Source organism: Notamacropus eugenii, chromosome X (assembly GCF_028372415.1).
Source record: "Notamacropus eugenii isolate mMacEug1 chromosome X, mMacEug1.pri_v2, whole genome shotgun sequence".
In the NCBI taxonomy this organism is placed as follows: Eukaryota; Metazoa; Chordata; class Mammalia; order Diprotodontia; family Macropodidae; genus Notamacropus; species Notamacropus eugenii.
The window spans coordinates 26493639-26507984 of NC_092879.1; the positions used below are offsets into that span (position 1 = coordinate 26493639).

At 46.7% G+C, this 14346-nt stretch overlaps 1 protein-coding gene across 5 annotated transcripts in view; it reads left to right on the top strand.

Annotated features, from left to right (window-relative positions):
• Positions 1 to 1685: 1685 nt before the first annotated feature.
• HEPH (hephaestin) overlaps positions 1686 to 14346 on the top strand; it is an 81551-nt gene continuing 68890 nt past the window's right edge. For 2 of the 5 annotated variants that reach the window (XM_072626594.1, XM_072626592.1), the window contains exons 1-3: positions 1752 to 1939; positions 11442 to 11654; positions 13482 to 13726. In XM_072626594.1, coding sequence (XP_072482695.1) covers positions 11485 to 11654; positions 13482 to 13726 — 415 coding nt within the window. In that variant the 5' untranslated portion in view covers positions 1752 to 1939; positions 11442 to 11484. Of the gene's footprint in view, positions 1940 to 11441; positions 11655 to 13481; positions 13727 to 14346 lie in introns of all 5 variants that reach the window. The other 3 variants (XM_072626596.1, XM_072626595.1, XM_072626593.1) reach the window with 3 other exon arrangements.

The window sequence follows — 14346 nt, forward strand, 5'->3', positions numbered from 1 at the left end:
AATTTTCATCCTTTGACAGAGATTTCTTTTCACCTCAAGCACATTCCGATTGCTGGGAGACACCTTGGGAGATCTTAAAGGGACCTTGGGATCTAGAAAGTCAGAGCCAGATATTACCTGTCCTAAGGTCCCATCCCAACTCTGACATCTTATATCCTTAGCATCTAGAACAGAGTATATTTCAGCCAGAAGGGAGCCAAGTCTAGGGTTCCTTAACCATTGCCCACCCAAGGGGTCCCTGTATAGATTTCAGGGGGGTCTGTGAATTTGGATGGGAAAAAATGAACATTTATTGGCACAAACTTCCAACTGAAACAGCTTTTCCTTCAGTTAGGAATTTATTTAAAAACATGATTCTGAAAAGAGATCTTATAGCCTTCACTAGACTTCCAGAGGCCTAAAAGGGACTTAACATAAAAGAATAAGAACCCTAGCTCTAATGCAACCCTCCCATTTTCTAGATGAGGAAAGTGAGGCCCAGAAAGGAGATAAGTGACTTGCTCAAGGTCACTTTCTAGTAAAAGTGGCAGATTTGCGGCCAGAACCCTTCCTGTCCTATATGTTTTCTGGTTCTGCATGCTACTTTCTTGTGAGAGGCTGATGTGGGGGCCTTTAAATAGATAGATGGCTAGGAGGATAGAGGATAACAATATAGTGTAACAACACTGAAGAGATCAGCGAGTCTTACAGCCTTATATTAAGCATGAGGTCTAGAGATGAGTGACTTGGCTAAGGCTACCCAATATACAGTTAGTAACTAAGTAGCAAAACCAGGTCTCCTGACTTCTAGTCCAGTTCTCTTTCCTTCTGGCTAGTTTTAGTTTTTCAATAGGGGCCTGTGGAGCTCCCCAAAGGTAGATCTTAGGCTGGCATCACGGCACAGTTTCGTGCCAGGTCTAGCAGCCTATTAGAGGAAGTGGCAGGAAGGCAGGAAGAGGCAGTCTGGGAGGGTAGAAGTGAAGTTACCAAGTTACAGAGGGAGAGGCAGTAGGCCTCCGGCCCTGAGCCATGGAGGCTCAGTTGGTGAAGGCATTGGGTTCTGAGCAAGAGGCCTGGGCTTCCAAACCCTGCCTTTGTCACTTACTACTGTGGGATCCTGCTGAGTAAGTTAATGGCCCTGGGTCTCAGTTACTGGGATTTGGACCCGAAGGCGGTCTAAGGTACTTTCCAGCTCGAAATCTATGATCTGATAAAGTGATCTCTCTTCTGGACTTCAGTTAACTACTTTGAAAAATGAAGGGATTAGAATAGATGATGTCTTACTCCCTTCCAGCATTAGTATTCTAAGCTTCCCTTCCAGTTCTGCTGTTTTGTGTTCTAAGGTTTCTCTAGTTCTGACACTGTGGTTCCTTCCCAGTGCTAATGTTCCACATTCTAAGGCCCTTCCCAACCCTGACATTTTCTGTTTTAAGGTCTCCACCAATTATAACATTCCTATTCTGAGGCCCCTCCCGAAGCTCTGACATTCTGTGTTCTAAGGGCCCTCCCCACTCTGCCATTCCCTGTCCTTAAGGCCCTCCCTCCCCATCTCGGGTCTCATGCACCAGAGCAGGAGCCAGGGCCTCCCTACAGAGGGTGGGCACCCATGGCGCCCGGTTCCCCTGCTGGCTGATGCCTAAGGGAGAGGGCCTAGGATGGGGCAGCAGCCCTGAGCTGCGGCTCCTCTCCTCTCCTCCCTAACCCCTTCCTCTGGGCCAGATAACAAAGACGCCCTGCTCCCGCCCCTTAACCCCGCCCCCCGGTCCCTGGCCCCGCCCCTGGGCCCCGGCCCCGGCCCGGGCTTCTGGGAGTCCGAGTCAGGATCTGGGCCCAGCTTGGGCCAATCCCAAAGGCTGGGCTGGGGAAGGGGCTGGGCCCGGGCCCAGGGAGAAGCCCTAGGCTCCCTCCGAGACCCCCGTGGCCTTGCCCAGGCTGCCGTGGGCTGGGCCCAGGAGGCCAGGTAAGCCCCTTCTTCTCTCTCCCTTTCTGTTCCCCTTCCTTTTCCTCTTCCCCCTTCCCCTCTCCCCCAGAAGGCAAACAAGATCCAAGTTGCTGGGACCCAGAGGACGCAGTGGCAGGGGTTCAGTGGGAAGAGCCTGAGGATCTGGGTGCAAATTCTTGCCCTCTTTGTATGCTTGGGCAAGACCTTTCCTCTCCCTGGGCCTCAGTTTCCCCCTCATTAAAATAAAGGGCTTGGACCATATGGCCCCCGTCCTAAGGCAGGGCAAACTTAAGCGTTCGATTTGGAGATTGTTGTCGTCAGGCCCTACCCCTTACCAGCCCTTCAAGTTCAAGCAAGTTACTTTCCCCTTTCTGGGACCTCAATTTCCTTCTTCATGTTGTGGCAATGAAAAAAACCCAAACAAACCTCATTGGCTGAGATCTGGGTAGAAATTTGGTTTCTGTTGCAACCCATGTGACTTTATAGGCCCCAGAAATTTAGAGCTGACCTTAGGGGTCAGAAAACTAAGGCTGAGGGTGGTGAAGTCACTTGCTTGAGATCAGAGCTGGGAATCAAAGTTTGAGGAGCTCCTCAGATACTAAACTGAAACCTCCACATTAACTTACCCTCCCTGGGCCTCAGTTTCTCCCTCAGCCAAAGTCTTCAAGGCCGGGGAGTTGGAAGGTGCTATTTTCTCTGGCCTATGAGCTTGAATTTTTCCTGGGAACTCCCAGTCCTGCTCTACCTCCCCCCCCCCACTCCCAGAGGCCAATGAGGTAGTGAGTGTGAAAGAGTGTAGTATAACCACTTAAACTATTTTAAAAAACCCCAACCAGCCCAGTGTCAGAGTTCTACTTTGATGTGGTTTTAAAACTGGTAATGTGACGAAATGGAGTGGCTTCTGAAGAGCTCACTTTGAACACTTCCACAATGAGTGAGGCAGTCATGGCACAGACGGTCCAGAGACTGCCAAGAGTCAGTCTGGTTTGGTAAGCCAAGGCCTGGGTTGGGATGCTGCTGGCAGCTGAAGTGTGTTGCATGAAGCCAGGAACAAGGGGCCCTATGAGCCAGTCTCTGGGGCTCAATTTCCTCTGCCATCTGTACCAAGTGATAGGGTATAGTCACTGGTGTGGGGAACCTGCGACCTCCAGGCTACATGTGGCCCTCTAAGTCCTCAAGGGCAGCCCTTTTGATGGAATCCCAACTTCACAGAACAAATCCCCTTAATAAAAGGATTTGTTCTGTAAAGTGTGGACTCGGTCAAAAGGCCACCCTTGAGAACCTTGAAGGCCACAGATTCCCTATCCCTGGCTAGTGGATAGAATATAAGTTATGGAGTCCAGAAGATCCAAGTTCATAATACTTACTAGCTCTCTGGCCCTGGTAAACCCATTTCTACATGTTAAGTCTCAGTTTCCTGATCTGCAAAGTCTCCTCTAGCTCTATGATTATCACAGTGTTTTAAAACTCTCCTGTTCTATGGTCTAAGGTCCCTCCCAGCTCTGACTTTGTGACTATTAACAGCCTTCTCTGCTAGGATTTCTGGCATCTTGAAAACACAATCAGCTGTTATATTCTCTGTTCTAAGGTACCTTTCAGTTTTGACATTGTGTTTTAAGCTTTCTCCCAGCTGTGACATTCTCTGTCCTGAGGTCCCTCCACTTCTAATATTCTGTGTTGCAAGGTCCCTCACATCTCTAACAGTCGATATTGGAATTTGAGTTGAGTCATGAAGGAAGGCAGGGAAGACAGAAGGAAAAGGTGAGGAGGGAGAGAGCATTCCAGACATGAGGAACAGCAAGTACAAAGGCAGGGAGGCTGGAGATGGGGCATCATGTTTGAAGAACTGCATGTAGGCTGTAGTAGCTGAATCACAGAGTTCATGGAGGGGCATCAAATGGAAGACTGGAAAGTTAGAAAGGATCCAGGTTGTGAAGGGCTTTGAACACCAAACAGAAGATATTTTCATTGATCCTGGAGGTAATAGGGAGCCATTGAAATTTACTGAGTTCAAATCTGAGCTTTAGGAAAATCCATTTAGCAGCTGAATGGAAGATGGTTGGGCTAGAATGGGACAAGGGAGGCCAAGCATAGCACCATTGTCCAGGCATGAGATACGTTTTGGGAGTGGATAGGAAGGATCTGGAATGCAGGATCCCCCCAATAAGTATCGGCTCTTGTGTTTTAGAATGGGAGCTCCTGAACTGGTCCTTTTTCTTGACTTAGCCAGCTTAGCTCCAGGTGAAGGGGACGGAAGTGCAGTGTTCTTATACTTTGACCTGAAAAGAACAACATACAGACTCTCACCTGTTGTATATAGCTTCTTTGGACAGGATGCTAGTTTCCCAAGGTGGAGCAAAGTCTCGCTATCAGTCTGAGCCTGAGGCTTTGCCAAGTCCACCCAACCTAGGACCACTTTTCCCATGTCCTTTGGCAGAAGGGTAAACTCTTGACCTCTTCCCCTCTTCCTGTTGTACTTCCTGTCCTGGGCCTCTCCCTTCTCTTTACTCCCTCATTCCTAGACTCCAGAGCTGTGGAGATCATCTGGTCCCTTTCCTCATGTTTGTCCAGCCCTTGCTATTTGCAGAGCATGTGGTGGGGTGTGGGGACCCAATTGGACCATGCCTCTTATTTCACAGATTATGGAGAAGTGAGGGACCTTCCCAAAGTCACAGGTGCTCTTTCCCTTCTTCCTTCTCTTTTATTCCTTCCTCTGCATTCAGTACACACCTGCATTATTTTGTATCTGCCTTTGAACATAACTATGCATAATTCCTCCATTTTTTCAATAAACATTTCTTTAGAGCCTACACAACTTAGGTATGATATATGAGTCCTGCCTTCACGGAGCTTATACTAAAATGAGCTAATAATTGTAAAGCTCTTGGCACGTAGGAGCTGCTATATACATGCTATTTTCATTATGAAGAAGAAGATGATGCTATAGAATGGGGATAATCAATCAATCCATGAACCCAGCCAGGCCTGACTCAGATCAGCCCAAGTTTAGGTTTAGGACTGGGACAAAATCAGACAGGCATACCCATCTATCAGTTAACAAAAAGAAGTCTACTTATTCAGCAAGGATGCAGCATTGAATCAGAGTACAGCTTCCCTGCCTCTGGGTTGGCCATGTTGGAGTCTTGGTCAGAAACTCCCCGCTCCTGGTAAGCAAACTTTTGTACCTAGGCCTGGAAATTAAATTAATGCCTTAAACCTTAGCCTCCCTGTCCCAGTTCAGTCTTGTGGTGGTTTCAGATTGTATCAGGTGGTGTTGTTGTTCCTGTGATATCATGTAATTGTAATGTACAATGTTATACATACTCATAGTACCATAGGCTTGGAACCTCAGAGGTCAACTAGTCCAACCCCCATTTTACAGAGGAAGAAACTGAGGCCCATGGAGGGGAAATAACTCATCCTAGATCACACCTAAGATCTGAAAGTTGGGAGGGACCTCTGAGACTACTTAGTCCAATCCTTTTATTTTTATAGAGGAGGAAACTGAGGCCCAGGGAGGGGATGACCATGTCAGAGGAGAGAAGCTGGTGTATTGGAGAGATGCTCCAAAGTTAGACATGATAGGACTTGGCAATACATTGGATAAGAGGATGAGAGTGAGGAGTCAAGGAGGATACCTTGGTTTAGAGCAGGGCCTTGAGGCCACATGCAACCTTCTAGGTCCTTGGGTGTAGCCTTTTGACTGAGTCCAAGTTGTACAGAACAGATTCTTTTATTAAGGGGATTTGGTCTGTGAAATTGGGATTCAGGCCACACTTGAGAACCTATTACAGGTGACCTCGAGGCTCCAATTTAACAACCTCTGCATAAGTCTCTTGTAGAAGGTGGGATTTGAGCTGGGATATAAAAGAAGCCTGCGGGCAATATTCCAGGGAGAAGGGACAGAGAACCAGTGAAAAAGCACCAGACTGGGAGATACTGCCTTGTTCAAGGAATAGAATGGAGGACAGTGACATTCAGAAATATAGAAATACTAAACAAAAGTAAAAGCTGGTTCTTTGGAAAGGTGAACAAAATTGACAAACCTTTGTCCAATCAGAAGAAAAAGAAGAGGACAGAAAATCCAATCTAGTGAATAGCAGCTGAACCAGGGAAAATTACACTGCAATTAGAAGAATTATTAGAACCTATTACACACATGGGTGTATATGATCTTTGACTGAGTCCAGGTTTGGCAGAACAAATCCTTTTATTAAGGGGGGACCTAGAGGGTATTTGTTCTGTGAAGTTTGGATTCAGTCCGAGGGCTGCACTTGAGGACCTAGATGGGATTTGGTCTGTGAAGTTTGGATTCAGTCAAAGGGCTACACTTGAGGACCTAGAGGGCCAAATGTGGCCTCCAGGCCTCAGGTTCCCCACCTCTGGTTTAGAGCCTCAGTGTCTGGGAGGATGGTGATGGGAGGAACAGTAACAGGGAAGTGAGGAAGAGGGTGATTTTGGAGACAGCATTTTCAGTTGAATGAAGAGGTCAGAAAAGAAGAGAATAAGGGGAAAGGAAGTAGAGGCATCAATTATAGAAGGCCTTCTCAAGGATTTTAGCCAGAAAAGGGAGGAGAGGTATATGGCGAGACTGAGAGGGGCTGGACAGATGGAGGAGGGCTTTTTGAAGATGGGAGAGCCATGGGTCTATTAGTGGGCAAGAAGGGAAGGAACTTTTAGAGCTTGAGGGTTAGTAAGAGTCAGGATGATAGGGAAGGTGGTCTGTTGGAAAAAGCGAAGCTAGAATGAGATTACTTGTTCATGTAGAGGGGTTTGGCATTGCAAGGACACCTCAGCGTGTGAAACAGGATGGGAGGTGGAGAGGTGAAGGAGATCGTGTTGGGAGGCATGACAATGATTTGAGATGAGGGGGATGGGAGATGAGGGAGTCCTCTGGGAACAGACTCCATTTTATTTGTAGATAGGAGGCAAGGTTCTCAGCTGGAAGAGGAATCATAGAAGGCTTGAGAAGGGATGAGAAGGTTTGAGAAACATGCGGTGGTGAAGTAGCGACTTGATTAGGGAGTGATTGCCATGTTACAGCGAGGGCCCAGATGAAATTAAGTAACAGAAATTTGCGGAGGGCCAAGTCAGAAGGGTTTCACAGTTTTCACCAGTTTTGTTCAGCAGCACAGGAGAGGCATGAGAGGGAATGAGGAATGAGGAGGGGGAGTGAGCCAAGACTGAGGCTGACCGGGGCAAGATTGGCCTTAGGACAAGGAGGCCAGGGGCTCCAGAGGAGAGCTGTCAAACTCAAGGCCTGCCAGCTGCCCAGCCAGATTAAAATGGCTTTGGGAAAAGATTAACAAAATAAATACAAGCACAAAATGACCTAGCTCTTGTTACTTTGTGGCTTTTCAAGTCAGTGTGTAACCTTTGAGTCTGACACAATTGTTATAAATTATGCCCCCAAAGTTATTGAACCTTGCAGACCCTTTGATCGTGTAACACTAGGCCTGTATCAGAGAAGGAGGACAATCTCCCACATGTACAAAAATATTTCTAGCAGTTCTTTTTGTGGTGACCAAGAATTGGAAATTGAGGGGGTGCCCATCCATTGGGGAATGGCTGAACAAGTTGTGGTGTATGAATGTAATGGAATACTATTGTTCCATAAAGAAAGAATGGTTTCAGAAAAACTTGAGAAGATACATGATCTCATGCAAAGTGAAGTGAGCTGAAGCAGAATCATTTATCCAGTAACAATAATAGTTTAAATTCAAAGAACTTTGACAGACACAGTGGTACCAGACGACTGATGATGAGACAGGTTCCCCACTTCCTGATGGAAGGGTGATGAACTTGGGGTAAAAATTGAAGCATGCGTTATTTTGGACATGGCTAATGTGGGAACTGGTTTTGCTTGACTAAATATCTGTAAATTTCTGACTATAAAAACTGGCTTTCCTTGCTTTATCAATCAATAGGAGAAGGGGGGCTGAATGGGAAAGAATTTGAAATTAAAAATACGATTGGAAAAAAATAGAAGAATAGGACAGTGTAGATTTCAACGGATTCACCAGGGCTTCGAGAAGGGGAAGGGGGGTGGGGAGAGAGTGTGATCATTGCAGAAGTGATGGCCTGGGAAGAAACTGAGGACTAGAGGGTCATGGTGAGGATGAAGCTGGGTGAAGGGTTACAAGGCAGAGGCAGAAGTGGAATGCCAGCAGATTGTGATCAGATAAAGGAATGTCCAAGTTCATGATTATGAAAGTGGTCTCTTTGTGGGTGATGGCAAGGTGAAGAGTATGGCCATCTCTGAGTATAGCTGAGGTGGAGTGGAGGTAAATTGAGGAAGCAGGAAGTTAGGGTGTTTGAGCCAGTTGACAAACATTTATTAAAGTCCTACTATGTGCCTAGCAGTCCAATGGAGGAGATAGAATGCACACAACTATGTACAAATGAGATAGATACAGGCTATATTGGAGTTAATTTAAGAGGGAAGGCCCTAATACTAAAAGGACTGACTGGAAAAGGTTTCCTGCAGAGGAGGGACTTTACAGAAACCAAGAAAGTTAAGGAAGACATGAGAAATCGTTGGGGACAGCCAATGAAGATTCATGTAGTTGGGAGATGGAGGGTAGTGTTCTAAGACCAGCAAGAAGGTGACCTGGTCGGACCTGCATATAAACAAGCTGTGTTGGCAGCCCAGCTGAGGCTGGATTGGACTGGGGAGAGGCTTGAGGCAGGCAGATTCCCCAATAGCTATGGCAATTGTCCAGACGGGAGGTGAGGAGGACTTAGACCACAGTGGTGGCAATATCAGGGGAGAAGAAGGGACTCAGAAGGATCATTTGGAGGTATACCAATATATATGTTAATGTTCCTTGATAGGAGAGCAGGAGTTGGGGAAGAGAGAAAGACTGAGCAAGGCCCTGAATTCATTGAGGAAGGAAAGAGTGTGTCCTGGGAGTATGGAGAAAACAGCTACCAGAAGCTTGATTGTGTGATTAATATGGATTGAATGAACCTCAAATGAGCCAGCATTTAAATTGTGTAAATGCAGCCATTGAGGCCATGGGAGTGGATGAGGTAGTCAAAGGAGAGCGGACAGAGGGGCCATGGATAGATCCTTGGAAAACTCTCAAAATCCAGTTCTGGTCCAGTGACCTCTCATAGGGAACTTGCTGGGGTTCTGTGTGTGTGAGTGGGGGGCAGTGCTCTTGTATATTCCTTCTTCTGCCTATGTTTCTGAGGGTGACTGCTTAGCTCCACTGTGAGAGGTAGGTCAGGCTTTCCCACTGATCTGGAGATTGAAAGTTGCCTCTGACTTGGAATAAAGTCTGTAAAATGGGACCAAAAATCCTCTCAGGGTCTTAAAGGCAACAGAGAAGACCAAATCAGAATTTTGGCACTATCTAATTTGGTTTTACCACAATCTGGAGAGGAGAGGAAGAAGCCAAGTCAATTATCCTCTCTGGGTCTCAGTTTCCCTCTATGTAAAGTGGGATCATACTCATCCCCTTCCAGCTGACATTTTGGAATTCTGACATTGGGCCTTTTCTGGGCCATGAGGCATCAGAACTGTTCATCTAAATCATTGGAAAGAAGTTCTAAGCTGCTCTTATGGCCCACAGATTGCCTAGTGGGAAAGGTGGGAATATTGGGTATATTACAACACACTTCTGCCAGGCAATCCTGGACTGAGCTAATTGCTGGGGTGGGTTCCTAGGCCTCTAAAGGGGACCCTTGGAGGCTACCTGGTTCAACTTCCTCATTTTACAGAGGAGGAAAACTGAGACCCAGTGGAAGGGAAGGGACTTGTCCAGAGTCACACATAGAGCATTAGTGCTATAGTTCATCCTCATTGTTGGACTGATAGTGGTTAGGAGAATCCTTCATCTAGAAATGGAATGGTCTGCCTTGGATGGTAGTGAGTTCCCTGTGACTAGAGGTCTAATAGCAAAGTAGTGAGATGTTCTAGAGGGATCCTTGTTCAGGTACAAGTTGGATTAGTTGACCTACTTGAAATTTCATGATTCTTTGAGCTTAGTTTCTCCTTTTGCAGAGGGGTAGACTGAGGCCCACAGTGGGAAATGGCAGCACTCTTGTCCTCTGGGAAAGGAAAACAGGAAAAGCAGGCAAGTACAGTGTTCCTGAGGGCTTTGGATAACCCAGAAGGAGTAGGGCAAATCACTTGGACCTTCTGTCTCCTTGGTATGTTGAGGCAGCTCAGTAGGGCCATGACTAGAATACTGGCTCTGGAGTCAGGAAGACCTGAGTGCAAGCCCGACCTCAGACACTTCCCAGCTGCGTGCTCCTGGGCAAGTCACTTTACTTTTGTCTGCCTCAGTTTCCTCGACTACCAAATGGTGATCACTTGCTTCTCAGGGTTATTGTGAGATCAGATTTGTAAAGCCCATAGTAGGTGCTTAAAAAAAATCCTTGTTTTCCTCCCCTCTATATACATAGCTTATTTCAAATCGTTCTCCATGTTGTGTCCCAGCTACTTGAGGGCAGGGACAATGTTTCTGTCTTTCCTGGACACTCTTCTAAACACTTAGACCAGTAACTGACCTACAGGAAGTGGTCAATACATGGTATTTGACTATAGCATGTTCCTTCTCACATAATGCAATCGGGGAGAAAGTTCTCTGCTCTTTCCCATCCTCCATAAAAGCATCAGAATGCTTTTCGCTTTTCTGTTTCTTCATTAATAACATAGAAAAATAAAGGATTAATGAACTGAATATGCAATTAAAAACTCTATCAATTGCCAGGTGTGGTGGCAGCTGGCTGCAGTCTCAGCCGCTGGGAAGCTGGGGCTGATGCAGATTGGGTGTCTCTTCCTGTTAGCTTCCCTCTCTTCACCACTGGCTCCCCAGGGCACTTCTCAGCCCCATTTTCCAGGCCCCAGACTGAGACAGACACAGGGTCGGACTCTTACTCCCCTCTTTTCATTTAAGAGTCCTGGTAAAGGTCAAATCCCCTAATCTTTGTGAATTTCACAAATCCATTGGGATCCCCAAAGTTAGCCCACTCTTCCATGAGTTTCTGGACTCTCATTAGAAGTGAGCCAGTTAGGTAGTCATAAGAGGCTGGTTGTCTTAGTGGATCCCAAGCCAAATCTTATTAAGAAAAGGAGAAAGATGCTGAGACAAGAGGCTGGCAATCTAGCATCTTGTGATGGTTCCTTTTTGTCTTTGTCCCATTGCCTAGCAGAGAACCCTTCCCCTCACTGTACCACACAGAGAGACAAGCTGGAATTGGCATTATCTAGAGGTGCCCAGTCCTTAGTTTCAAGTGGAGCAACATACAGTGTTCCCTAAGTCTTCATGCAGTTCTAGGCTATTTCAAGCTGTTTTGACTTTTCTATAAAATGAGGGGAGTTAGACCAGCACATCTTAAAGGTATGGAGCAGTGCATCCTGGGAAAGGCCGCCCCATGACCTTGCTGTCCTGCCATCTGGCTCGTCTTTCCCTTTCCTTCCATAGCCCTGGACCTAGGTCTCTACTTCATTCCTCCTTGGCAGCCTCTCTGGCTACATAGACTCAAGGCTTCTTTGGTGTCTCTTTTGCAGGGCAGCAGCTGCCTCTACATTACCTGCCAGAGCTTCGCAAACCATGGGCCAGTTGTGGTTTCTGGGGGCCCTGCTCTCCATCCTGGCCCTGTGGCCTTATCCAGCTCAGGGGGCTACCCGGGAATACTACTTGGGCATCCGAGAAGTACACTGGAACTACTTGCCAAAGGGGAGAAACATCATCAGTGGAAACAAGTCAGTAGAAGATGACAAGTAGGTTCTACCTTGGGTAGGATTGGAGGGTGGTGGGGTCATGTGCTAGGGGGTGAAGAGCCCTAGGTGTTCTGGCTTCTCCTCTGTGTCGGAGAGTGGCCTGCTAGGAATGGGGGACTTTGAGATTGAACACCTTAGATATATTCTGGTATAGCCTACTCATTTTACAAATGAGGAAACTGAGTCTTGAAGAGGAGCGACTTACCTAGCCAAGATAAGTCTTAGTGAACAACAAAATTAAGTTTTAAAATGAAGTCCCTTGACTCCAAATTAGCATTCTACTATCCCACCATCCCTCTCTAGGACTCTAGTATGGTAACAATAATTTCCATATCTAGGGGACATGAAGGTTTACAAAGGGGCAGTTAGGTGGCACAGTGGATAGAGCGCTGGGCCTGGAATCAAGGAGATCTGAGTTTGATTCTGGCCTCAGACACTTACTGCTTGTGTGACTCTGGGCAAGTAACTTCACCCTGTTTGCCTCAGTTTCCCCCTCCATGGCTGCCTGGAGTGGGGAATCACAGGTGCTCACTTTTCTTCATCACTTTGCAATCTGGAACATGTTTTCTGTACAACAGCCTCATGAGGCATGTTTTGCAGATGGTATTATGCCCATTTTACAGATGTGAAGCCTGGAGCTCATGTAAGTGTCTTGCTCAAGTTCACAGCCCAACTTCAGACTCCCTAAACCAGCTTTTCTTTCCCCATAAAGACTCACTTTAGAACTCCAGCATCTCTGAACTTGGGGCCAACTTTCCAAAGCTGTTCTTTATGCAACTTCCCATAAACCAGAAAACTGGTATGGAGATCAGGCTGCAGCCCAGCCTTTCCAACAAAGGCCATCTCCCCTTTAGCTCAGGTTTGGAATCCCAGACTCTTTGGATTGGAACAGGCCTTGAAAGGTCACCTCAGCCTCTCTCCTGCCTCAGACCACACTAATGACCAGCTTGGTATAGCCAAAGAGGGCTGGCAGTGAAGGCAGAAGGCCTGAGTTCAAATCCTAGCTCTCTTATGTATTAAGTATATGACCTATGGCCCCTCCTCTGGACCTCAGTTTCTCCCTCTGTAAAATGAGGAGGTTGGACTAATAAACCTCTGACGTCCATTCCAGCTCTAGATCTGAGATCTTGTTGTGGCCTTGGACAAGTCACTTTCCTCTGGGCCTCAGTTTCTTCCTCTGTAAAATGAGGGGGTTAGACTAGCTGATCTTTTTGGCTCTATGTGCCTGAGACTCAGTGTGCTCACTGTTAAATGGGGATAGTGATAGATGTGCTGTCTACCTCCCTGGATTACTGTCAGAACAGTCATTTGCTGACCTTGAGATGCTAGAGCAAGGATCCTTGATCTGGCATTTGTGGGTAGATAGAGATTGGAGAACATGGATGGGAAAAAATGACCAGTTTGTTTTCCCTAATCTTTTGTGAACTGATTTTCTTTCTTTATTTTTTTAATACATTAATTAATTTATTTTTAGTTTGCAACACTCACTTCCATAAGTTTTAAATTTTCTCTGCCTCTCTCCCTTCCCCCTTCCACAAGATGGCATGCAATCCGATATAGACTTTCATATACATTCTTATTAAACATATTTTCACATTAGTTATGATGTACAGAAGAATTAGAACTAATGGAGGAAACCATGAGAAAGAAGAAACAAAACAAAAGAAAACGAGAGCAAGTAGTATCTTCAATCTGCATTCAGACGATTTTCTTTTTGGTATTTAAAAAAATGCTCCTAAGAAGGCATCTGTAGACTGCGCCGGCCTCGCTAGCACTCAGGAGGGACGAGTTGTGACTGCTTTTCTGCTTCTTCTCTGTCTCCCCCAGGGTGGCTTCTGGTTTCCTGGAGCCCAGCAAGGACCGAATTGGCAGCATCTACCGTAAGACTGTCTATAAAGAATACTCAGACAGTTCCTATACGACGGAGGTGCCCCAGCTGGCCTGGTTGGGCTTCCTGGGCCCTGTGCTAAGAGGGGAAGTGGGGGACATTATCCTGGTTCACCTGAAGAACTTTGCCAGACGCCCCTACACAATTCACCCCCATGGTGTCTTCTACCTGAAAGACTCTGAAGGTCAGCCGGCAGGCCCTCTCCTCCCTGGGCCAGGTCCCTTCCCTGATCTGAGGGAGTTTGGAGGAGCCTCTGGAGGGTTCTTCCAGGCCGGTGGTTGGGAGACCTCAACTCAAGGCCCAGCTCTACTGCCAAAATGGGCACTTCCTTGAATTTTCTGGGCTTCCGTGGCCCCCTCTGTAAAATAGGGCTAATAATTATGTTTGGCTTACATCAAGGGTCAGGTGGGAGAGGGCTTGGAAAATCTGGAAGTGCTGTTCACAGAGTTTGAATGCCAAAGGGGACTTTAGAGTTCCAACATGTTTATTTTACATAAAAAGAAACTGAGGCCCAGTGTAAAGTAGTAGCCCAACTGAGTATTGATCAAAGATCTTCTTACTCTATTCAGGACTCTTTAGGTTAAACCTTGAGGTGATCCCAGGGAGCAGGCCTGAGAAAGGGAAGGGACTCAGACCCAGGCCAATGCTGGCACCATCTGGCAGAGGTGGCCATGAGTCTGGTACTGGGCTTTTCAATCTGTCATCTCACAGAGATCCAAGGATTTAGTGCTGGGGAAGGGGCTTTATGTGTGCCTCATCTGGGCTGGCTCCCTAATTTTATCAATGAGAAACCATTGAGAGTGA